This window comes from Centroberyx affinis, unplaced genomic scaffold (genome assembly GCF_046629955.1).
Source record: "Centroberyx affinis isolate AG114_WGS23_722 - 3 ecotype Tasmania unplaced genomic scaffold, CSIRO-AGI_Caff_v1 ptg000879l_1, whole genome shotgun sequence".
NCBI lineage: Eukaryota > Metazoa > Chordata > Actinopteri > Beryciformes > Berycidae > Centroberyx > Centroberyx affinis.
The window spans coordinates 398,382-425,000 of record NW_027279470.1 but is presented as its reverse complement, the minus strand read 5'-3'; the positions used below and the strand labels follow the sequence as shown (position 1 = coordinate 425,000).

The 26,619-nt window shown below is 40.9% G+C and overlaps 1 protein-coding gene across 5 annotated transcripts; it reads left to right on the top strand.

The window, feature by feature from the left end:
- Window positions 1–479: 479 nt before the first annotated feature.
- nrcama (neuronal cell adhesion molecule a) lies at window positions 480–25,415 on the top strand. Of its 5 annotated transcripts, XM_071521255.1 has the most exons (26): window positions 483–528; window positions 1,410–1,427; window positions 1,841–1,946; window positions 2,745–2,938; window positions 3,558–3,680; window positions 4,547–4,731; window positions 6,215–6,309; window positions 7,168–7,352; window positions 7,715–7,846; window positions 8,360–8,503; window positions 8,722–8,833; window positions 9,131–9,297; window positions 10,013–10,160; window positions 10,704–10,828; window positions 11,336–11,365; window positions 12,250–12,351; window positions 12,972–13,169; window positions 13,633–13,703; window positions 14,880–15,105; window positions 15,699–15,814; window positions 16,015–16,225; window positions 18,117–18,239; window positions 18,655–18,831; window positions 22,765–22,896; window positions 23,114–23,192; window positions 25,181–25,415. In XM_071521255.1, exons 1-26 carry the CDS (start codon window positions 498–500, stop codon window positions 25,413–25,415), a joined length of 3,465 nt encoding a protein of 1,154 aa, XP_071377356.1. In that variant the 5' UTR covers window positions 483–497. The 5 variants fall into 5 exon arrangements, with proteins under 5 accessions (XP_071377355.1, XP_071377356.1, XP_071377358.1 ...); XM_071521254.1 differs by lacking the exons at window positions 1,410–1,427; window positions 11,336–11,365 and adding an exon at window positions 4,980–5,040 and having other exon boundaries at window positions 480–528; window positions 4,547–4,717; window positions 6,202–6,309; XM_071521257.1 differs by lacking the exons at window positions 483–528; window positions 1,410–1,427; window positions 1,841–1,946 and adding an exon at window positions 19,405–19,416 and having other exon boundaries at window positions 2,788–2,938.
- Window positions 25,416–26,619: the final 1,204 nt, after the last annotated feature.

The following is a 26,619-nucleotide window of genomic DNA, read 5'->3' as shown; positions in this document are numbered from 1 at the left end:
CTGCCAAACTCTCTAACCTTGCAGGATGACCAAAGGTTACCAAAACTCTGTCCACTAAACTAGCTAATTGTGAGTCCATGTGACTTCTATTTACAAGTCCTGGTTTGCCTGTAGTTGAGCAACATGAACCTACAAAAATGCAACAAAGTCAACTTTTCCACTCTGGTTCGGACCAAAGAAAACAAACTGTAGGTGTAATTGCACCCTAACAGTCTGTTGAGTGGCCCATATAATAACCTATATATATGTCTCTTTCTCCTCTTCATCATTCTTTCTTTCTTTCTTTCTTTTTTCTTTCTTTCTTGGACCTTCTCAACAGCTGACTGGGCAGCGTGGATCCAAACTTCTTCAGGTTGATCTGACCATCCTGATTGTGGAGTGCTGGGGAAACTTACACTGAATCTGGACCGGTTTTCGCCGTGACACAGCCAACCATGGACAGGAAGAGGAAGTGGGCGCCAGGCTTTGGAGCTGTGCTGTTGATACTCGTGGGTCACATGACTTCAGCGTTGGAAGTGCCTCTTGACCGTAAGTATTATCACTGTCACAGCTACTCTGATTACCTGCACATTATAGTATTACAGATTACACATTACAGGATCGATTGAGTTTCACTTCTGTCAGTTCTGGAAAGTGGATTTTTTAGACTGCTACCCAATCTATGATGAAATAAGCGAATGAGTATCCTATTGTTGGTGAATGAATTGCATTTTTAATTTTGAATTGATTGAATTAAAGCTGGATTAACCTCATCTCTATTGCATAGGATGGTTAATAGTGAAATGTGCAATGCAGAGTTTGAATTACACCCTGACTCTGGTGCGACGCTGTCTCTAAATCAAATGCGGTTTCTAAAATTTCAAGATTGACAGCAAAAATATTTGTGGCTCGATTAGCAGCGGAAACATTTTGAGAATAAAGAGTCATGACCCGTGTAATTCAAACACTAATGCTATGTAGAAATAAGTACTTTATAAACCTTATTTCACACTCTTTTTAGATAGTAAGCACCAGTTTACTGGGGAAGAAGGGATGTCCTGCATTTCAGCATTGCATGGTTACAAGCATGGGATTGAGTTGGTGGTTTTCATTGATTAAATCACATTTAGGAGGAACTCTGTCTACCTATATCCTATACCTATTACACATCCTGGGTCAAACTATTATGTCTTCAACTACTTTTCTAGCATTGATTGCACCTGCCTGATATAACTCCAGCAATTGATCTATCCCCAAAAATGAGAAAACCTGTCCATCCTGAACTGTAGGCAGGCTCGATCAAATGCTCAAAGTAATTGAAAGTGCAGCTATTTGACCTGAACCTGTGGTTGACTCCCTGCAAAAACTAACACCTAGCCTCTCCTCAATATTCCTTCACTGTGGTACGGCGTGTCACGGTGGACAAAAAGCTAAAGTACTGGAAGGATGTAAGTTGGCTCAAAGACCGCTCTCAAAACTGATTCGCTTTGGTGTGGGTTGGAGTTAGATGTGCATGCGGTCATCTAGACCTCCGTGTTACCAAGTGACTTGCTTGTTTTGGAGTGTTGCTTGCTTTATGTCGTTTCATGGAATGGTAAGATGGCAATCATCAGATCCGGGGTGAAACAGTCGTGGCTTTGTTTGCAGTGAGTTTGTCAGCTCTAGATAAGTGACACTGTTGATTGTCAAGTTTGACTGGATTTGATTGCTTAATGCATGTTGTTTGCTTTTCTTCTGCTTGCTAAGATCCTGTAAGCTTTGGTGTGCTATGCTGGCATGCGTACATTATGTGTGGAGTGTGTGTGTGTGTGTGTGTGTGTGTGTGTGTTTCTGAATTAACCTTCCATCTGTGTTTCTCCAGTGCCGCAGCCCCCCACTATAACGCTACAGTCCCCAAAAGATTACATCTTTGACCCGCGGGAGAACATCGTGATCCACTGTGAGGCCAAGGGGAAGCCTCACCCCAGGTCAGAATCTCACTGTTGTCCCGTGTCACTGTTGTCATTTGTTGTCCCGTCCATGCTTATACATCAGGCATGGGCAGCCAGGTGCCATGGAGGGCCAAGAGTCTGCAGGTTTCCATTCCAACTAAACACTATACCAGCTGATTTCACTAATTACATCCTCCTCTCTGTTTGACGGTCTTAATCAGTGAAATCAGTGTATTGGTCCATAAAGATGTGTCAAAGATATGTACTGTATGTGAACAATTAACTTTTGACCATCTTTGATGGGGTTTAAGCTACAAATTCTTATTTCCTGAGAATTTCAGTAACCAAAAATAAGAAACTGTCTATCATTCAGTTTCATGGTCCTATATATCAATTTACAGTCACGATTTGGCGTGGCTAAGGCCGATTATAGAGCTGTGCCTGAGGGCAACTTAACCTGGAGCAGTGGAAATATGAGTCACCATGGCAACTGTTGGCATGGAGACCGATCGCTTGAGAAACGCTTAGCTGCACACCTGGCAGAGTGCATTAGCCACAGTGTAGATTTGCTACCAGCTTCTGAATCAAATGAGTTGGGATCAGTCAAACTCCCTGCTATGAAATACAAATGAATCTGAATGAATAGACCAGAATGAATCTTGATGGTTTGAACAAATGGGCTATACTTTGTCATTTCTATCCTTTTGTGTGTTTTTTTCCTGTCACAAAACTTTTGGCTTCTGCTTGAAATGCTCTCAGTTGGTTTACTTTGCCAAATTTGAAAGAAACTAGCCTGGAAAACACAGAGATGATACTTATTGTTCTTGTTCCTAGCTTCTCATGGACGAGAAACGGGACCCACTTTGATGTGGAGAAAGACTCCAAGGTCCTGATGAAACCCGGTTCAGGGACTCTGGTCATCGACATCAGCGGGGAAAAGGCTGAGGCCTACGAAGGAACGTACCAGTGTACCGCTCACAACGAGCATGGCACCGCCGTATCCAACAACATTGTCATCCGACAGTCCAGTAAGAGCTCACATCATTATCATTAACATTAGTGTTTCTTTTTTTTTTTTTACTAAATAATGTTTCTTCCAATGTTTTCCAAGGAGTTTTTAATTAATGAATTAATGTCTAAACTTTGGACTATGCTATGAAATGAGTTAGGAGTTAGTTTTCAAAATGCTATCCATCCATTTTCTGGGGGGAAAAGCCATTACATAAAGTTCATCATTTAAATACAGTTAAGTAGATGGTGCAGTCTGTAAAAGTGTAATTTCAATCATTTTATCAAACGAGGGCTTGGACATTACCTACTGTCCCTCCAAAAGCGTTGTAATTTTGTGTTGTCAATCACTTTTTTTATGTTGTAAAGTAAATTTTGGAATATAACTTCACTAACCAAAACCCTATCCCTAACCCTTCAAATACTGCCGATATAAAAAAACAACAAGAACAGATGGAACAACAACAAAAAACAGAACTGATCCCTAGAATTGCGTTCCCAGCTTCCACTGGCACACTTCAAATTTGCACCGTGCTCAGCCTCATCAAAGCAGTTTTACAAATATATTAATTTATTTGATCTATATTTAGTTGAGATTGGCCTACAATACCTTTTGTTTGATGTTTGTGTGACTCGCAGGGTCCCCCTTGTGGTCCAAGGAGAGAAATGAGGCCATCGTGGTGCAGATGGGGGTCTCCCTGGTGCTGCAGTGTCGGCCCCCCGCCGGCCTGCCCCCTCCCGTCATATTCTGGATGGATAACAGTGAGTGTTTAACTGTTTAAACTTTAAATTGTCTGCAGCAGAATCAGGCTCACTTCACTCAGCAAGTACAATAAATGCACTGGTGACATATTTACACACATGGTACAAGGACAAAAGGATCTCGCATTCAGGCCCTATACAGTATGCTGGCCCCTTTTACCCATGCTTCTGCATCTTTGTATCTACATTTTGGATATGGATTATTGACTGTTAGTCTACATTTGCTGACCCTGTGAAGGGTACAGACTGCTTTTATTAGACAGCTTTATTAATCCCCAATGGGGAAACTCATTTGCCACCAAGTCAACTTATACAGACAACAAACAAAATAGACATTGCACTTCACAGTACACAACAAATAGTTAACACCATAAAAAGCCATTTGAGACATAATTTACAGCTGAAAGGTGCTATGGAACTAGACCACATCTAGGAGTGTTCATTAAAAAATCTGACCGCTGCTGGAACAAAAGACCTTCTGAGTCGTTCAGTAGAACACTGAGGCATCACTAGTCGCTCACTGAAAGAGCTTCTGAGTCCGTTAAAAACACTGTGTAACGGGTGGCCTTCAAAATACAGAACCGTTTTTAGTTTTTCCATAAATGTAATCCAAATAAACAATTTAAATGAATGATTGTGCTTTGGCTCCTGCTGAAATTGCAGTCTCTGCTTTTCAAGCGAGATTTGGGAGATCCAATTACAATGCCGTGAGTGCACACATTTTATTTACGGATGCTGAACCCCTAACCTTGGCATTGTTAGTGCCATGCTTCACCCACTTAATTAATTTGTTTTTACTCTCACTCTTTCTCTTACTGTATGTGTCTCTCTCTCTCTCTCATTCTCTTCCTCTCCTCATCCTCCAGTCTTCCAGAGGCTGCCGCTGAACGATCGAGTGTCCCAGGCGCTGAACGGAGACTTGTACTTCTCCAACGTTCTCCCAGAAGACACCAGGAGCGACTACATCTGCTACGCCCGCTTCCCCCACACGCAGACCATCCAGCAGAAGCAGCCCATCTCCGTCACCGTGCTGGACAGTAAGTCAGACAGAGTGAACAGGCCTTGCACCTGCCATTCTTCCAGCCAAAAACATCAATATCACTGTAAGAAGAAACTCAAGAAACTCTTTTGTAATTGATTCTAAACTTTTCTTATTATCATTTGCCAATCACTCTTGTTTCTGATCTCCAGATTTTACAGATTTGTTGTTGTTTTTCTTGTTTTCTCCCTTCCCTGAGCTCAGAATCTCCCTGATGTAGCTCTGGGATTGCATGCTTATGATTTTCTGTTATATTACAGTGGAAGCAATGAATGAGACTGTGGCTGCTTTATACAATATCACTGATTTCTATAGTGGTGAGTGCTGCTGGTTTATCCCCATCCAGCCCCCCTCAGTGTGAACCCAGCCCCGTCTTCACCCCCTGGTCTAACCTTACCTGAAATACACACTTACCCTTAACTTAGCCTCAACCCCATCCTCTGTGATTATATTAACATCATAATATATGATCCATTACATAGCAAAATCTGATTAACAACATCCATTAATTGCCTCTAACTTACATCAAAATATGTACATGGTGGATGGCATAACATAACTTAAACTCATAACAACCCTCAAAGCATGCATAACACATAAAATATCAGCCAACACCAATGCTGTCTTTATTATGCATAATACAAGTATGAATTCACTATGATCTCATGATTTTCTCCATCTAGCACACATCAATCTGTTTACCCAAGATGGCCAGACATGAAGCATGCCACAGAGCTTCACTCCGACATAAAGGCATCGCTCTTCATCCATCTTTCTAGATCCTCCCATGCTCTTTTTTTTTATTCTGTCACTCTGACCCTTAAAAAAAAAAAAAAAAAAATCATTGAAGGATCTTTATTTTTACACAAGCTGCACTCCACACAGCCAATTTCTGCCTCCCAATCCCACTCCCACTTCATTATCTGTTTCCACTTGGCTCAGACTCCCTTGACCTTTTCGGTTAAAAAATAGCTGAGGTGAAATCGGTGACGGAATGCTAGAACCTTCCAAGAGGAACTTTTGGAAGGGGAAAGGGGGGGGGGTTCTCAGCAAAGAACCCTGTGTTGTCATAGCAACAGACCGACGGCTACCCCTCTCAGGGAGATCACTCTTGCTCTCTCAGATACTGTTCATATATGATGGGGTAAAACAGGGAATTTGCTATCACATTGTGTTGCATCGTCATATTCACTCATTTTCTATCCATTGTGTCCACTGTGACAAATCCCTTATACACATCCAGGTGTTTTTTATGCTCTTCATTCAGGACTATTCACTAGAAAGATTAGAGAGATGTTTCTCTACCTCTGTCCCTCATGTCAATGTGAATGGAGCTCTGATCTAGCTAGCTTCTCTCCCGACTTAAATACTACGTAGGTCCCACAGGGCGTGCCACTGTAGGTTTCTCCTCTAAAAGCCCCCTGAATCGAGTGTTGTGGTCTGGCTCTGATTTGGCCTTGTGTCCCCCGTGTGTTCAGACAGCCCGGCGGGAGAGCGCCGGCCCGGTTTCATGGCGCCTCTGGGCTCCAGCAGCACCAAGATGGTTCTGAGAGGGGAGACTCTGGAGCTGGAGTGCATCGCCGAGGGCCTGTAAGTAACCAGCTAACTCCTGTCAGCATGTAGATCAGTTTATTCACACGTACAAATATTAAAAACACGGACAAGGAGAGGAAAAAAGTGATAAAACCTATGCTGCAATTTCTGATGATGACTTACAGACCTAATTATTTAGCGGTTCAATGTGATTTTATCTTTCTGGGTTCCTAGTTGATACCTTAATCTCTTTTATACAAAATACAGTAATGTTTTTTTTTTTGTAGTTGACGTTAGCAACTTAACCGAGACAAGCAGAGATTATAGGATATTACATACATAGAAGTGCTATTTATACAACAATCTGCGTTCAGAAAATGCCAGAGTGTAAGAGCCAAAAATGTAAGAGTAATTAGCTAGATATATATCACCGCACATCACTGTGTCACAGCAGTTCATGCAAACTAATTGCTGAAGTAATGATATGGCATTATCAAAATTAATTTGCATATAAGAAGAGGATTACAGTAGTTAGTAGTGAAAAATTGCAGCCAAGTTGAAATATTTATGGCTAAATTAAAGTTAAAATTTCACAGTAATACAACTTATACTTTCTTATATAATTATTAGATACTGCTCAATAAAGAACAGACTTCATTTGTAGAAAAGGATTTTTGCCACACTGATTAAGTTTGATAGCACCCAGATATAGTGACTGACCTGAATTTGGTTTTTGAAGACCAGAGCATTGTGGCGACCGAACTGTGGTAAAAATAAAATAAAGATAGATGACAAAGACTTCAATCGAATGACATCAAAAATGACAAGAAAAAAAAACAACAAAATGCATAAATATCACACACACACACACACACATACACCCACTTTAAATTCTGTCGCCTGTTCCCATGCCAGGCCCACTCCAGAGATCTCCTGGCTGAAGGAGAGTGGAGAAATGCCGAGCGGCAGGATGTCCCTCCACAACTTCCAGAAGACACTGAAGATCGTTGATGTGACGGAGGCAGATGCCGGGGATTACCGCTGTACGGCCAAGAACAGCCTGGGCAGCGCGCACCACATCATCAAGGTCACTGTCAAAGGTCTGTGGTTCACTCACCTGACGTCTTGTTTCACTCATCCGTGATTATTTTACTCTATTTTAACATATTTGGCGTCTGTCGCAATGATGGCAGATTGTGTATTTTTTTTATATATAATTTCAAGGATCTTTACATCAGAATCGATCATTAATATGTTGATTTTGCAGTTTAAGAATTTAGCTGGCACTTTTATTCAGAGTAACTTAATACAATGACCTGAAAATAGATGTAGCAAACATGTCTGTGTCCCTCAAATAGATCATGTATGATAAAGAAATGCTAGGTAGACATTTTTTAATGCCTGTTATTTGCCGTCTTCCCTCCATTATCTTGATTTCTTTGTCCCTGTCCATCCTCCGTAGCGGCTCCATTCTGGATCAGCGCCCCCAGGAACCTGATCCTCGCCCCCAATGAGACCGGCGTCCTGATCTGCCGGGTCAGCGGAGAACCCAAACCAATAATTAGCTGGTCCGTCAATGGAGTCCCCATAGAGAGTGAGTAAAACGAGACTCTGCTTTCCCTCAGCCTGGTTATGGGTTTTTGTCATGCTCTTCGCACTGAACTATATAATATCTTATATACGTATGTTTTGGTTTCTACACACCGAATCTACATATATACTATTATTCAGTTTTATTCCCTTATTGTTTTATTTTTCATTGCACTTTCATTTAAATTCATGTCAGGCTTTGTTTTATTCTGCTGCTTATTTGCTGCTATTTTCTTTTCATGTGAAGCACTTTGTAACTCTGTTTTTGATAAGTGCTATACAAATAAACTTTATTATAAACTTTATTATACTGTATCGTTTCTGATACCGTAACATAAGTATAAGTAGAGTTAGTACACAGAAAAGAACACTTCTGATGCAGTGGAAAAACCTTACTAGTGTTTTGGGGTTTTTTTCATTGCTGCAGCACCATGCTACACCAGAGAAAAAACACATACATGTACAGATGGTTTGTGTGTAATCTGGACCATATATTTTGCCTGTGATCCCTTGACAGATGCGCCCCAGGACCCCAGCCGGGTGGTGGAGCAGGACACTGTGATTTTCAGCAGCGTGCAGACAGGATCCAGCGGCGTCTACCAGTGTAACGCCTCCAATGAGTTTGGCTACCTGATGGCTAACGCTTTCGTCAGCATTCTCGGTGCGTTGAAGTTAAGGTTGCAAAACATCCATTTAAGCAGCTTATCAGATTTCACGTATAAGTAAGCATCATTTGAAGGTCCTTTCTATTCTAATGATCTATTTGGCAGGAAAAAATAGTGAAAGTTGTTGGGGAATTTTGGACGTATGAGCCACTGTGGCCGATATTGGGGAGTATCCTGTCCTGATTTTAAATAATACTGTGCTTCTTTTCCACAGCCGAGCCCCCGCGGGTGCTCACTCCATCCAACAACGTGTACCAGGTCATCAGTAACCGCCCTGCCTTACTGGACTGTGCTTCCTTCGGCTCACCAATACCAGTTATTACATGGTGAGATCGAGATCAGTCTTTGAATCTGTTTTCTCTGTATCAGAGTTTTATGTTGTGAAAAGCATGTAGTCAGTCAGAGAATAATTTCATATCATACCATGCTTTCCATACTGTAATTACATTTGTTCCATAACTTGGTTATTTTCTATGCACATTGATATAGTGGCGCCAGTGAAAATCAAATCCCTATCCTCGGCAGTTTTAGTACCATGCCCCTTCCTCATTTTTGGACCATTAAATGCATGATAACATATTGATTCTTCCTTCAACAAATCCAACTTACCTGTTTCCATGCAGGTTCAAAGACAGTCAGACCAGCATACAGGACGGAGACCCGTATGTGATCCATAACAACGGTACATTGGAGATCAATGTGGCCCAGCCGCTAAACAGCGGAAAATACACCTGCATTGCCACCAACAACCTGGGGATCAAGGAGAACCATGTCTATCTGGAGGTTAAAGGTCAGATATGGAGAGACAGACACTTCCTGGGTAGAAAGGATGAGGTCAGAGCCGGGTATCGAAAAATGATACCTGTTGGTCCAGTAATACCGTTTCTTGTTTTTTGTCTTTATAGATTTTTTTTTACTGGGGAAATCAATGGATGTTCATCTATTTCTGTTTAGAAATCATACAGTATGCAAATGTACAAGTATCCAAAAAGTATCTTTTCAGAACTGGTATTGAATCTGAAGTATGTGAAGTTATTGAATCTTAAGTTAAGTAAATTTGAAGTATCAGACACAGTATCAGTAGTGAAGCAATTCCCATCGCCACCTACAGTAGCATACAGACATACCATAGATAATGATGAAATAACTTTTTACTTAAAACATATACTCTATCTATGATAAACTTTGAGCTTATTCATAGTGACGTAAAACTGTTCTTATTAAACACATCATAGTTCATGGTGACCTGTATTAATGTGACTAAAATACAGCCTTGATGGGTCAGTTTCTAATTTGCCTCATGAGCGGAAATAACACACTGTTAGCCTGTTATAAGATCTTCTAGTGGCTCATACACTATCATAACAGATTATATTTTAGGCCTCTCTAATCACTAGGCCATGCTGCCATCTCTAGCTGTACAATTTAATTAAAGTGTCACTATAATTTTCAGCTATTACTGTAATATCATCTCTCTCTCATTTTCTCCTGTCTCTGCGTTCCAGAGCCCACCCGCATCCTGAAGCAGCCTGAGTACAAGGTGGTGCAGAGGAACAGGAACGCTGTGTTTGAGTGTAAAGTCAAACACGACCCGTCCCTCATTCCCACCATGACCTGGCTGAAAGACAACGGAGAGCTGCCTGACGACGAGAGGTGCGGTACTGCGAAAGGCCTTTGGACCGGACTCATGTTGTTATTCAGAGTTTGGCTGAGTTTAGTTCAGAGTATTTGTTATTTACACAAAACACAGTGACGAAACACAATGATATAACATCGGAAAAATGAGAGAAAATACAAGTTTGTGTGGGTGAGATGACAAAACAAGGGGTTTCTATAAAATATTTTACCATAAAAGACACAAAAATCAAATTAATATTATCAGTCCACTGCTACATTAAAAAATCTGATTCAGTGATGCAGATTAAGCAAAACTTAATTCTTACACTGATTACAAGAAAAACAGGAGAATATGGCTCACCAAAATTATATTTGGAGATGACAACTAGTCTCAGTATTATGATATGTTAGCATTAGTGTTGTAGTAGTAGTAGTAGTAGTAATAGTAGTAGTAGTAGCAGCTGTAGTAGTAGTAGTACTACTAGTAGTAGTAGTAGTAGATACTTAATGATATGATACTAGTTTTAGTAGTTTCCTCCATCCCTCTCGGTGAAGTGCGGTTCTCTCCTCTGTCGTCAGGTTTGTGGTGGACACAGACAGTCTGACCATCAAAGACGTGACGGGTGAAGACGAGGGAACCTACACCTGCATCATGAACACCACACTGGACCAGGACTCAGCCAGCGCCATGCTCACTGTCGTGGGTACGTTCAGATCCTGAATTCACATTAAAGGGGGTTTTTGCACTCAGCAGGATGCCACAGGTTAGAGACTGTGAGTGTGGAAAACCTTTAAAGTGAAGATATTGTCACTTGTTTAAAGAAATTTAATTGAACTATAGTGAAACAAGGTAAATTATCTCACTCTATTGGCAATAATTTTCACTGGTTTTGAGAAAAATAGGAATTTAAGACTCAAAACAAGACCAAATGACCAAATTAGTCCCTTTCTCATCTATTCTGCTGATGAGTTTTGTTCTCATTCAGTGCTGTCAGTTTAAAAATCCTGTTCTTCCTCTCAGTATTTTGAAACCCTGATAGTATTTTCACTTTAAATCTTATTTTACTAGCAACAGTTGGTCTCAATTCTAATTTAGCATTTAGCATTACATGACCACTGTAATTTTCCTGCTTTTCTTCTGTCTCTAAAATGTCTCTGTCACTAACATCTAACTTCTTCTTGTACTTTACTCTTGCTTCTCGCTGTCTCAGAGGCTACTCCTACTCCGGCTATGGTCTACGGTAAACAAACATTGGCCTCAGCATAGCATCATGTAGCATCCGCCATCTTCACCCAGCCATCAGCTTCCGTTCCATTTTAATATTTATTTTAGATGTATTTTTCTGATATTGCCTAGTGTGTCTTTCAGTTCATTAATTCAGTTTTCTTTGATATATTTTGTCTATTTTACAGTTTGAAGAGTTTTGTTTAAATGTGAAATATACACCATTTGAAAAATACGACAGCTCCTCTTACAAAATTGTGCTTATTGTGCTTTTTGATGGATAGTAGGCAACTTACATATTTGCTTGACAAAATGATAACAGTTTTACAAACTGGCTCCTCTAGGATAAACATCAGGTACTGATTTTTATTATTTATTTTTTTTCTTCCCAAAATGGATACATAGCATTGTGAACTCAATTTCTTTCATTGTCATATCAAACTGCCCTCAGATTTGGCAAAAGGCTTGCATACCAACCTCTCCAGTTTGTCTGTGGAGAGGTTGTGTGTGGATATAGCTAAGGCTGGGTATCAAAACAACTACATAGTTGTTTTATTGATATCAATTTTAAGGCATCAGAAGGTGTCATTATGCTCCATATTGTTTGATTCTTACAATGGGATCTCAGGTTTTTAACTACCTTACAGTATGGGCATTTTTATGACAGAAATCCATTTAGTACTGTCAGATCCTGTCTACAAAAGTTATGCTCTGTGAAACGTGTTTTCACTCAACAAAGAAAGGTATTGGAAAAAAGTTCCAGAATTGGTCTTGAATTTCAAGTATCATCAACCAGTATCAGTATCAAAAATTCCAATGATAGTCAGCTGTAGATGTAATTGACAGCAGAGAACAGAATTTCCACATTCGGAGGTCCTAAGCATCTCACTGTGTTTGCAGAGGAACCGGACCCCCCGACCGACCTGGAGCTGACAGACCAGAGAGAGAGGAGCGTCCAGCTCACCTGGATCCCTGGAGACGAACACAACAGTCCCACACAGAGTATGTAAAGTTTACTGTTGTACCATCTATTTGACAGCCATTCCTTCAAAATGTATATACAGTAGATCTATCAGCTGCCAAACTTGACATTACTACATACAGAAAAATAAAGGTGCGAACTGGAAAAACAAAAATGGTTCTTCAGAGTGATGCCATAGAAGAATCATTGCTGGTTCCACAAAGAACCTTTTAACCTTTTCTTTGGGATAAAGGTTCTTAAGTCTTGGTATTGGATGGTGGGTGATAGCATAAATGTGGAAGATAACCAAGCCCCTCCATAGTATATATTGTGCAATTGCAAATGAGGCTATACCAGACAAACAAAAACACAATGCAGGTGTCTCTTTAAAGAACCTTGGCCTTTAAACGAACCATTTCTCAAGAAATGGTTCCTCTATGGCATCAGTTCACCATCAGAACCATTTTTGGCACCTTTATTTTTCTGTGTACGGTTGCTGACAACAAATTGTCAAAACAAATTTTGACATAACAGTTCCAAAACACAATTTTACTTTTTAACTTGAGCTTCAATTAGGCAAATTCTAATCAATTCTGTTGATGTAGCAATACTGAATTTTGAATCTTGAACCTTGAATCTTCTTTCCTGTGGTTTTCCCCAGAGTTCCTGATTCAATACGAGGACCTGCTCCACCAGCCGGGGGTCTGGTTCAACCTGACGGAGGTTGAAGGCGCCAGCACCACGGCACACCTCAGCCTCTCTCCGTTCGTCTACTACTCCTTCAGAGTGCTGGCCCACAACCACGTGGGCTACAGCCGGCCCAGCCAGTCCTCACGCCAGTACAGGACCACTCCTGCAGGTAATGGACACCATCACCATCACCATCCAATAAAAAAGTCAAAGTCAAAACATGAAAAATGAACATTAGAAATGGGAATAAAATGGTAAAGTACAAAGAAAAAACACAATATTTTTAGTATAGTCAGTAACCTCTGAATGTGAAGGTTCTGCAGTGATGTTTTGGTCAGAAATTTTTCTTCAAGGTTGTTTCCCATTGTTATATAATAATAATAATAATAGTGTACAGGACCTACGGGTGCAGGTACTGTGCGTCAGAGTGGGTGATGTTTCAAAATGTAATATCTATGCAGAAACATAATTGTATCAGATGTGGATATGGATATACTGCATGATAGATAGATAGATAGATAGATAGATAGATAGATAGATAGATAGATAGATAGATAGATAGATAGATAGATAGATAGATGCAGATGTTATTGCAGTGATGATTGATTCTTTAATTTCTCTGGTTTGCCCAGCTCCTGATGAAAATCCATCAGATGTTCAGGGAGTTGGAACGGAACACAGCAACCTGATCATCACCTGGGCGGTAAGCTTTCTTTGGTTGTTAGATCAGAGATTATTGGGTAAAATGCTGTGGGCTGAGTCTAATTCCTGTGGTATTTTAATGTAAGTGCGGCATACGTCAGGGGTTCTCCAAACATTTTCAGGTCACGAACCCCCAATTATGCCGATTAGACCACAGACACCCATTTGATAAGATTTTGTCTCGTATGGGAAGATTTTGGCTGCTTATTTAATATTGAATTTTCTAACTATCTACACACTACAGTGTAATAGTGATGAAAGGGAAGCACATGATTAGAATAAGCATGTTTATACATTCTTTTATTGGGATAATTTCTAGTGAATTATAGTACAGTAAGTATTCCTCATTTTGCCAAATTCTCCATTGTGTTTCTTACATTTTCACTTACATTTCTTCCACTGCAATTCGTACCCTATGTAACAAAAGTCAAAATGTTTCTCTTTTCTGAACACAACCCCACTTTCCCCCCCGCATACGAGCTGACACATCTCTAGTTCACCCCCAGCAAGTCATAATAGTTTAACTGGCTGAGCAGACAGCCTCTCTGCATCGCTTACAGGAACTGACAGGTTTCCAGTCCAGTGGGCTGACTCCAGCCCTTTTGAAGCTGCCAAAACATCCACTCAATCAAACGTCCTAGTCTGTTTGCACAACCTTACTTTGCACAGCAGTGAACGCAGCAAGAAATATCGATCTTAACAAGTCAAATCTAGGTTTGAGTATTAAAATTAAATTTTTCTCAAAAATACGTGAAAAAACTGCCAATAGGGAAGGATAATTTCATTTGTTTAATACGAATCAACTTGTTTTAAGAATTTTCTTGTATCAAGTCACATGATCTGCCTAGTTTTAAGATATTATTTGCTGTGAACTGAAACATTTAAAATCTGGTTGGCAGAATTTAGTCCTTTTGATGCTGCCAAAACATCCACTTAATCAAAAGTCCTTTTCTGTCTATACAACCATAATAATCTTGCTGTATTTTCAGAATAGCAGTCAGAATAGTCCAAAACATTTTTTTTCCTCTGCATAAATGTACTATGCTACACTGATACTGATACTGGCATGTGTTTTGCATTAGATTTTGTTCACACTTCCATACAAACAGGACCAGTTATAAACCAAAGGGTGCCGATCCACAACTGACTAAAGTAAAAAAAATCTCTGCCTGTACAGCCGCTGACTGGATTTCAGTCCAACGGGCCGGGTCTGCAGTACAAGGTCCAGTGGAGGCAGAAGGACGTGGATCAGGATTGGTCCTCGGAGACCGTGTCCAACGTCACCCAGTTTGTGGTGTCTGGAACGCCCACCTACGTGCCGTACGAGGTCAAAGTTCAAGCTGTGAACGATTATGGCAGCGGCCCGGAGCCTGAAGTGGTACTGGGATACTCCGGAGAAGACTGTGAGTGGGCCATTTGGATTTGCTTGTCTAATTTTATTTTGGTTCGTTGGACAGTCTTTAAAACACGCTAAAAACGTTCATGCATCTAAACATTCTCAACACATAAAGTAAAAGATTTATTTACCTTGTCATCCTTGGTCTTAAAAGCACAGACAATGAAAAACCGGTGAATTTAAAAGTTGATGAAGTAGTTATTTAGTTAGGGCTTGATTCAGACTCAGACTCAACATGTCTTGGCAGCTTTGCGTCTCTTAATGGGATGATGGACAAGCTGGCCATGGATTGTTCACTTTTCCCCGTTCAATCCATTCCATTTATATCTTGTGAGCCTTTATTTGGGGCTTTGTTATGAAAACTGTACAGCAGATAAAGCGATCAATTTGAATTCCCCACATAGAGCTTGAAGGTCAGAATAAATTCCTCATCTTTCTATCTGATTCCATTCATTTTAACTTCACTGTTTCTTTAGTAGCTTGAAACTAGACCTTGATTGACATTTTTTCTCTCTCTCTCTCTCTCTCTCTCTCTCTCTCTCTCTCTCTCTCTCTCTCTCTCTCTCTCTCTCTCTCTCTCGCTCCCTCTCTCTCTCTCAGTGCCCTTGTCTGCCCCTGAGAGTTTGCAGGTCATGGTTCATAACAGCACCCTGGCAGAGGTGCACTGGGAGCCTGTACCCTCCTCTACAGTCAGGGGAAAACTGCAGGGATACAAGGTACTGTCTGTTACCATGGCTACAGTAACTATATGTCCTTGTTTAGTGTTTAGTGTGTAGCAGCACATCCTGTATGCATGCAAGTGTTTGTAAACATCATTTGTAAACAACAATGCTTGTTCATGTACATATGTGTACATTTCTGTGTGAAGAAAGAGTAGAACAATGGCACACAATAACTCTTAGTGTGTTTCCTCCAGGTTTACTACCGGCGGGAGCGCGGCCTGCATGAAGCGGAGGCGGAGGCTGAGCAGCAGGAGCCAGAGGTTTTGACGTTCAGTGGGAACCGCAGCGAGGGACGACTGCCGGGCCTGCAGCCTTACAGCCTCTACAACCTGTTCATCAGGGTCCTGAACAGCAAGGGAGAAGGGCCCCCCAGTCCCGGCAAGAGCTTCGAGACCCCCGAGGGAGGTGTGTGTGGTTGAATTGGGCCCAGAGGGTTCTTATGCAGGTCTGAAGGGTCATGTGGAAGGTCATACATGTGGGAAAAGCGTTTGATCATTTCCACATCTTGAAAAGTTTGGGTGTTGCTCAAAAAAGGAAAAGTGTGAAAAATATTGTTGTTGAGTCCCAATATACATATGACACACTTAACCCTCCTGTTGTGTTCCGGTCGAATTGGACCGATTTACAAGTTTTCTCTCTGAAAAATGTAGTTAATTTAATCTGATTGTCATAAGGTTCCATGACTTTGTCCACACAGGGCATCTGAACACACAAAACTCATTCATAAAAAAAAAAAAAAAAAAAAATTCATTAAATTTTGGGTGTTTTATTTAACTTTTGTACACCTGTGGTTTTCCCGGTCAATAATGGCCGGTCATTAGAAATGAATGGGTGAGACTACAATTAGTGTATAAAATTGAGTTCAGGCACATGACCATTCATCAGATGGACACACTTCCTCTCCCAGACCCCCACATGTATGTGTGTTTGAGCACATACACACACACACACACACACACACACACACAAACCTCACTCCCCTTCTTGGCTTCCATGGCAACCCCCACGGGAACCTTTCCCCAATAGAGTCTTTCCCCAACGGGAACCACACCTGTTGGCATTCTCACAATCGCAACATTGTTTCAATAATATATGAAACTTTTCTCGCAGCTCTGGTATATAAACCTTTTTTACGCCTTGCTCACAATTCATTCTGTGGCAACACAATGACCAAACAATACACTGTATGTGAGGCTCTTGATCTTATCTTTGATCATGACACTGGTGAGGAGGAGAGAGGCCAGGAAACTGACAGTGAAGATGCATTAGAGGAGGAAGTGTCAGAAGTTGAAGACAACACAGAATATGATCCAGATCAAGAGACAACCGATGTGGAACAATCCAGTGATGAGGAAGAGGGCCCTGCTGAGGTTGTTGTTACATTCCAGTCAAAGAATGGGAATTTGTCCTGGTCTTCATCCCCACCTGAGAGGAGAGGTCTTAACATTAATTTTGTAATATGGTAAAGTTTTCATGTGTATGTCCTTTCTTTACTAATAAAATCATACCCGTCAGTTTTGACCAGGAACACAACAGATGTTATTTTGTGCCACTATTTAAAAATTTGAAATGGTTTCAAAACAAATGTCCTTGTTAAACTTTGACACAAAGTAGTCTGTCATAAATAGCACAATATGTTTCATCTGAGTATTTGTTATAGTCAAAATAATCCATACATTATGTTTTTTTACTCAAAAACGAGTTGAATGAGCTCAGGTCAGTGAGGCCTACAGGCCATAAATAGCAAATTGAAGTTCAAAACTTGTAATGTTCACAAGAACTTACGTTGATAAAAAGATCTAACACAACATTAGGTGATAATTATTATGGATTTATAATCAGCTATAATGGGGCGGTCATTTTGGACCGGGAACACAGAATTAATTAACATGAAACGAACACAACAGGAGTTAATGTAGTTGCAGACGGTCTGTTATCTCACATATTGTGATATTTGTTGCCATGAGGAATAATTTGCATCCATAGAGTATTATGGCCTAGCATGAGCAAAATGCTCAAAACCAGCCAAGAAATTAAAATCTGGAATAAGTATGGCATTTTGAAATGGAAAATCTGGGTAACTAGTTTCTGTTACTTAGAGATGAACAGGATTTGATTCAATCATGAATCATGTCCATGCTCCACAAAGCTGAGAATTTATTCATGCATGTATTCCACACAACCTGAATGCATGTAGTGATACAATTTTGAACGTATATATGTACAGTGATATAAATGGTCCTGTATGTGATGTCCAGATTGTGATTGTGCTTCTGATTGGTCTGTTTGTTTCCAGTCCCAGGCCCTCCTTCCTTCCTGAACGTCATCAACCCTAACATGGACTCTCTTACTCTGGAATGGGGCCCGCCGCTCAACAACAACGGACGCCTCACCAGCTACACACTCAAATACCAACCAGGTAGACTTACCAATGGCCTGACACTCTGCCTATTATTAGCTTTCAACAGCATTAGTGTGCACTGTGCTTTATCCCTAGTGGTTTTGTACACATACACTAGAAGCTTGGTAGCATATCTAAATGTGTTTGGTATTGACCCACTTCAAAAATTGCTGGCAAGTCATCATTATGGGCCTCAATGGCTCAATATTCCAACACCAAAGGATGTCGATACCATACCATACTCACTACAGGTGCAGTATAGGTGTAGAATGGTACTTGTGCATTGGAAAAACACTGTTTACTAACTTCAAACTTCAACCTCTCCCTTTCCCTTCTCTCCTAATTCCTTTATTTCTCTCATTTCACTAATTTTTTTACCTCCTTTGTCTTTTTCCATCCTTTCTCCTTTCTCTCATTCTCCCTTTCTCTGCAGTCAACAACACCAATGAGCTGGGACCCGTCGAGGTCAAGACCTTCCCAGCCAACGAGACCTCCTTCACCCTGGCCAACCTCAAGTCCAGCACGCTCTACAAGTTTTACTTCAATGCTCAGACAATCAAGGGCTCTGGCCCCACCATCACTGAGGAGGCCTTCACAATCATGGACACAAGTGAGTTCTGTGTACATTTACATTTTAGGCATTTAGTTGACACTCTTAAGGGTAATTTCTGGTTCTGCGTCGAACCTATGGCGTAGCTCCAAAAATGTAAGTACGCGCAGGGCGACTCAAGACCACAAGAGCTGTGATTGGCCCTCTTCTTATTTCCTCCTACTTGTATCCGTTTGATGTCCACTGATAGTGAAGACAATGGAGCAGATCAAAGATCAAAGATCAAAAGAATGTAAACCATAAATGCTCGCACCACCACAGCTATGGCAGCAATTTGACGCAGAAGTATAATTTACCCTTTATTCAGAGCGAATTACAAGTGCAACAGAATATGGTTAAATTCCTGTATCACTAACATTATATTGCACGGGTCAGAGTCACAGCGCCCTGACAACAGATGTGAAATATTCCAGTGAATGGTAATGTCGTCTAGGTTGAAAGGAGGAACGTTAGTTTGCAACCAAGCCGAAAAGTACAACCATGAGGTCCGAATGCATTCCTCACTCAACCTCTTATACCTCTCTATCTCTTTCTCTTCTTCTCTCTCTGAAGCTCGTATTCAGCCCACTGTAGAGACGGGCAAAGGTAACCCAAGTTTGCCACTGGAAGTACAGTACCTGCATGTTATGCATATCATCAGATATTAGCCGCTAGCCACCAGACAGAGCCCCCCTTAAAAGATATAGTCTTTAGTTTTATCTCTGCATGTCCTTGACCATTACCAGGTTATCATGTCTGAAAGCTCCCAATGTGAACAAATTGGCTTTATGCGACATACTTCCATGGCATCTGCAAGCAATCTTGCTTGTGTCCTATTCTGAAGGAATAGGCTTCACCTGCTGTACAGTATAGGTCAATGGCTTCACACTGGATTCCACCTACAATGTACGACATTTGCGCACTGAAATTAGTTGTGCATTTCATGCTTTCAGTCTTTACCTCTTGTATTCGCCCTCTTCAAATGAACATGTTTACAAAAAGCCTGACGCATGATGCTTTTATCCTTTTGCATGCTTTGGTTCCAGTCCAGTACTAACACATCTGATATACCTGTTGATGCTATAAACTGATGGCTAGTGTATTTGAGTAAGCTAGAATTTGGCTGGAACCAAATATTGCACACGCCACAGCGCTGCGATTCAGAGCTGGCTAAAGTCACACTGAAATGAAAGATTTAGCTCATTCAAACTATCATACCATGCACCTATTTGACAATGTATGCCTAAAAATGACAAAAAACAAATATTTTCTTGTATTATTATATCAAAAACAGAAAACCTTTAGTGGTGATGTCATCATATACCTGGAGGGGTAAATAAAAATTCCAACCAATAAAACCATCACAGATTATTGAACAATCCCGCCCCTCCGATCAAATAAAACTGTCCCTCCCTAAAACTGTTCTCTCCCTAACTGATCTCCCATTGTCCCGCCCGATATCTTGTTTCAACAGGAAATACATCACAATAAGGAAGCAGGATGCTCTCAAAATACAGTTTCATTGTGACTTTAAGCCATGTGCATTAGTTCTTCAGATAAGACAGGAGAAAGCAAGGAAGAGCTTTTTGTGTTTGCACTGTGCAGGTGCTTAACTCAACTCTGAATCTCAGCTAAAGTGCACTATGGCGCAGGACTGAGAGGCGTTGTGTTTTAACTCAGCATGCTGGTAGCAACTTTCTCTATAAAACAGTGGCTCTGTAGTGTACTCTATGTTGTTGTTTGTTGTGGTGTGTATGTGTGTTGTCTCACTCTTCTTCGTGTTCTTTCAGGCCCCACAGAGCCCCCTCACCCAACCTCCCCCATCACTCAGTCTCCGCGTCCCCCGTTTCACAAGGGTATAAGCACTCCCTGTGTCCCCCACTACCTCCCCAACTCTCTACACAGGACCTCTGCACTGCCAAAAAAATGTCCATCTCAGCAAGTCTTTTAATCTAGTGCAAGCAGAAGTCTTAAAATTTTAGTTTTCTGAAAACAAAAGAAAAAAAATCGGTCAATGAGGTGAAATAATATCAGATGCTTCCGGTGCGTCTCAGGAATTGGCTTTAATCAGGTGACCTTATCTTGACTGTAATTAAGTGGTCAGCCTTATTTCAAGATATTGCCACTTGTTTCAAACAAATTCTGATACATTCTGAACATATTGATTTCCATTGGATACAAATATATTGCTCTCATCCAACTGGCAGTTTTTTTCACTTGTTTTAAGAAGACTAATATTTTAGATTAAAGAGCTTATTAAGATGGACATTTTTTCAGTAACTATGTAACTCACCTGCTTTTTCTCTGTGGTGGCAGGTTCTGACACTGTACTAAATGTCCTTGTGTTATGAAACTATGAAACTTTGAAGCTCTGTTGAAAACAGGGGAAATGTTGTGTCTTAACATCAATTTGGGGGGTTAAACACCTGCTTGCTGCCCTGATCATATGTATCAATTATCAAACCAAAATTGCAAATGACAGATCTTCAATGGAGGAACAGATGGGGTTATTTTTTATAAAGAGATGATGATTAATTCCCCTGATAGTTGTTGTAGTAGATGTTTAGAAATCTACTGTTGTGATACTGTTGTGAAGACATTTATTTCTAGTAATTTATGTTTTTTCCTTATTATCTTTACTTCTTACACTTTGTCTACTGGCATATTGTTGCTCACCAGCTGTAGCCTGAAGAGTTTTTATACTGAGATATCCACCGGCTTTTCTGAAGATAGGATCAATCTGTATTTGTGAACTCTTAAGTCATGAAATTCAGATGACATTTTTAGTACGTAGAGTTTTGGAATAAAACCCTTCATGTGTTCTCTCTTGTGTGCTCAGTACGTCCCGTAGGCCCGGCATTTGGCACGGTTAACACTTCTGTATCGGAGGACGGTGCAGTGATCAGTTGGGAATACTATGGACACCATAAGAATGTATTTGTGGAATATATTGTAGAAAACAGTAAGGCTTTATTTTGTATTTGCAGACAGTCACCTCAAAACATCAATGCATGCTTTATTTCCTGTATCTATCATTGTTCTACTGGTGTATTGTATTATTTCACTACTACTTTTATTGCTAAATAACAATCAGCATCATTGAAATGATTTGATCAGTAATTAAATTAGTTTATTATGACCTATATAAGTGTATATAACACTCCAAATATTCACCATTGCAACCAACAAAACCACTGTTCAATATCATCAACCAAATAATATTTTTTCCCAAAACTTACTTTCCCCCGTATCTCATTCATCTCCATCCACAACCCCATTTCTAGGTAAAGAGGACTGGAAAAAGGAGTTGGTAAACGGTACACACTCGTATATGATAAAGGGGTTAAAGCCGGGGACGTCCTATAGGGTTCGTGTGGTAGCTAGAGACCAGGCTGACTCGACGGTCCACAGCACAGATGAGGTGGTGGTTGCGGTGCCAGGTGAGGCGGCATGCCTCAGGATAGATGGTCCTTGTAGTTTTCTTGTTTGTTTGTTTTTTTTGCCTGCATCGTCTTCCCATCCTCCATACTGCTCTCCCATTATCAGAACTACAACATTCAGATGTGAATGTAATCTAGTTAGTGTACAAGCATGTGGTCCAGTTGCCATCAGTTGGTCTGATGCATGTCACATAAAAAGTCATTACTAAGAGTTCCATTCATTTACAGTAGTGATTTTTATTTACTTACTTACTTTTTTATATTTTACAGTGCTCAGGGATCCATTGCATGTTAACCCATGTTTTAAATGTTGTTCAAATGTTGTTGTCTTTAACTTCACAGTTTCTTTAGTTTTCACCCTCAGTGTTACTCAGCATGAAGAAAATGAAGGATTCCACCGTTTTAGCAGCTTGAAATTAGATTTTGACTGACATACTTCTCTCTCTTTCTCTCTCTCTCTTTCTCTCTCTCTCTCTCTCTTTCTCTCTCTCTCTCTCTCTCTCTCTCTCTCCAGCTGTAGCCAGCCGGCAGGTCGACATCGCCACCCAGGGTTGGTTTATTGGCCTGATGTGTGCCATCGCTCTCCTCATCCTGGTCCTTCTCATAGTGTGCTTCATCAAGAGGAACAAGGGTGGAAAATACCCAGGTGACACACACACACACACACACACACACACAGAGACACATACAGTATTAAATAGAAATGGCCAGTGGCCGCAGTTTCTGCACCAATACCTTACATGTGCATACTGTGATCAGACAAGATAGTCCTTACTTTGAAGACATTTTGTCCCATACAGCATTGAACACAGTCATGTCTCCATGCAAAACACAGTACAGTGACAGTTATCCATCATTTACAGTGAAAGAGAAAGAAGATGCTCACCAAGACCCAGAGATCCAGCCCATGAAGGAGGATGATGGGACATTTGGAGAATACAGGTGAGAGAGAAAAGCTACATTCTTTAGACAGAAAACTGTAGCACAGTCTCTAACCATGAACTTTGAAATTTGAGGAACATATAAGAAAAAAAAAAAAGATCCTAATCTTCTTTTTAAAGGTGTGTAGCGTGCAATGAAAAAAACATATGTGATGATAGATCTTCACAAATGTAGTATTTGAAAAAATTTAAGTTGTCAGCACTAAATGGAGATAAAACCACAGTGTTTAAGGCTCTTCTTTCTACCACTCCTTGTGTCCTGATTCGCCTGTTTGTACGTAGAACATTTTACCAGGCTGCAGAGACTCTCTCCCCACCTGGCTCCATTACCAAACTCTCTCTAGAGGCAAGACCAAATCCACTACTCTGTGTTGACCCTTATAATGACCAACTCACCAGCAAACTGATCGTCTAATCAACAAAGGCTTTCTACAATGCAAAATATTTCCATTTTAACAAGCAATTTCATCTCGTGTTAAGTCACAAAATTGAATGATTCTCAAAACAAGTGAAAACATCTGCCATTGGGGTGAGATGATTTTACTTTTCACTTTTGTCAGGAATGTTCCTGAGGATTTTCTGACTTGATATGAGTTGAAATTACATGAAGATGTCTGTTTTTATACTGTATTAAATGGAATATCATTGTTTCCATATGCATGCTTTCTCTTGTGAAATTGTGAAATCATTGTCTGTGCCAAAGCTATACATATCCTTATTTTTGCTGCTTTATTTATGTTTCTGTATCACACAATATTACATGCTATATCTGTGTGTTAATTGTGCCATTGTTATCTTTTCAAAGGCTGCCTGCCTAGGAAAAGCGTACAAAAGAGTAGAAGCTCAGTGTGGCTCATCAATTGCTTTTCATGTGTCCTTCCATTTTTATCTTTGTTTTTTGTGGGATTTAGGTCCATGGAAAGGTAAGAAGGGATGTGCTAGACCAGCATGCAATTCCACACAACCTATAAAACATCCCAGCTATAGGTTTGTGTGTACTATATCTCCTCAAGTGAAACTAAGGCAAAAGAGGCACTGTTGAAAAAGCACATCAACTGATCCATCATAGTCATTGATGTAACATCATCACGTCAACGCCTTAACAACAATTACTACATTAACACTAAAATTGACTGCTTCTACCTGCAATAGACTGTGGCTTCCTTCATTTTGCCTTTTTTTTTTCTTTTGAATATGTAAATGCAATGAGCTTGAATATTCAGTTGAAATGTATTACTGTATCCTGATACCAGAGCTTGCATAGTATGGAATAGTATGGAAATTTATTAGACCAAAGGGACAAACAAGTCAAAGGTAAACAGTAGGTGTTACTGGATTTATATCGTTTTACTTTGGAGCACAACAGGCTTCAAAATGAGACTGAAAACACCTTGTGCATTTTTGATGAATGCATGTAAATTGAAAGCATATTGTCTGACCTCATTTCAGAAATTGCATTATAATGCGGGTAGAGTATGGCAAGGGACTGAGCAGCACGCGTTTGAAAAATCCTCTTTAGCAGCGGTCACCAACCCTGGATCTTTGGAGCATCTGGGCTTAAACCTCCCAAGCACTAACACACCATATCATAGATTTAGCTGATCTGCTCCATTGCACAAATACAATGCCAAATACCGGTCCTACTATGGTTATGGTACAGTATCAGTAGTATCTGTGGTTTTACACAGGAATATTGAGCAGTTATGTCCATGCTTGTGTATAACCAGTATCAATATGAAATCCATGTCATCACCCTTTAAAAATGGAAAAACATTAAAAAACACACAATGGGAAAACATACTATACTGTGCCAGTATGTGTCATGGTACACTTGTGCAGTGGAAAAGCCAGATTACTTTTATTTTTAATGCTAATGCTTGAATAAGAGCCTGCCCTCTGTGTGGCCACCAGGGTTTCTGACCACTGCTGAAGAAATTGGACAAACTATTTCCCCTTCTCAATAACCTCTCCCTCTCCTCCCCACCACAGTGACACGGAGGACCACAAGCCGCTGAAGGGCAGCCGGACGCCGTCCAACGGGACGGTGCGGCGCGACGAGAGCGATGACAGCCTGGTGGACTACGGGGAGGGCGGGGACGGACAGTTCAACGAGGATGGCTCCTTCATCGGCCAGTACAGCGGCAAGAAAGAGAAAGACACGCACGAAGGCAACGAGAGCTCTGAGGCGCCGTCGCCCGTCAACGCCATGAACTCCTTTGTCTAACGAAGGGGGAGGCCTGCGAGGCAACCGTTGCTATGGTCACTGTTGTCACCCTGGCAAATGTAACTGTGGGGACCGTCTCTGTGGCGACAGTTGCTGTGGTGACAGTCACCATGGACCCCCGTTTTACCATGGTGGCTGTCACTCCCGTGGCCATCGCCATGGCGGCTGTAACCGTAGCGTCCATCACCATGGCCACCTGTCACCAAGACTGCTGACACGCCCTCATCTCCACACCCGCTGCCCTGACCCCTCTTGCCCTCTTGCCCCGTCACACTGTGACCTCCTCTGATCATCACACACACATACACACACACACACAAACGCTCAACTCAACGTGACGAAGACCGACATGACGTCCCCCATGACCATTTAAAGAAGAGGCGGAACGAGGGATGTAAAGAGAGAAAGAGAGGAGAAGGGAAAGCAATATGGAAAAGCAGGAGGAATGTACCAGAAGGAGGTTTACCACTCGGACTGCTCCGCACAGAGCAGGAGTGGCCATGTGTGTGTGCATTAGTGCCATTTGATCTCCTTTGCAAGCATATATACTAAACGTGATATATCCAAATATATATTTTATCATAACACATGACCCTCAGGCAGGCAAATATACATCGAATTACACACCGCCACTCGTTCATCAACATCTGCATGGAGTAAATCATGATTCTACTAAGCATTTTACCACACTCAGAGTTGCAACTCGTGTTAAGTGTTGCAGAGGTGAGCTGCGTGTTGAGACTGTATGTGGTGCACGCCTTCTAGCGACTGGTTATGCCTTTTATCATTTTTTTTTTTCTTTTCAATCGTCAAAAGTGTTATATGGCATATTATATATAGAGAAAAAATGGCAGCGATGTCTTTGTGGACATCACTATGAAACGTGTGACTCGAAGTAGAAGCTAGCATAAGATGTCTTTTTGAAGACAGACGAGCTGTTTGTACATATATACTGTAATAGAAGAAGAGGAAAGCTATATTGACTACTGGAGGTCAGGGATGTGCATTTATACTTATTGGATCCCTGGTGAAAAACACTTTGAACTCACCGTTCTGTCACTCCTTACCACACCAGCCAACCAGAACTCACACACTGATTTAGGATTTTTTCTTAAGCTTGTTCTTTGCTTTTTTGCTTTTTCCCCCCCTGATCTGTTTGTTTCTTTGCACCAAGCATATGCTTCTTGTTACTGAGCACTAACTG

Bases quoted from the DNA above. Each gene is read 5' to 3' on its own strand.
- nrcama (XM_071521254.1), top strand. From the start codon at position 498: ATGACTTCAGCGTTGGAAGTGCCTCTTGACC. The intron at 2,939-3,557 runs GTAAGAGCTCAC...TGTGACTCGCAG, and splicing joins CATTGTCATCCGACAGTCCA to GGTCCCCCTTGTGGTCCAAG. The intron at 10,161-10,703 runs GTGCGGTACTGC...CTCTGTCGTCAG, and splicing joins GAGCTGCCTGACGACGAGAG to GTTTGTGGTGGACACAGACA.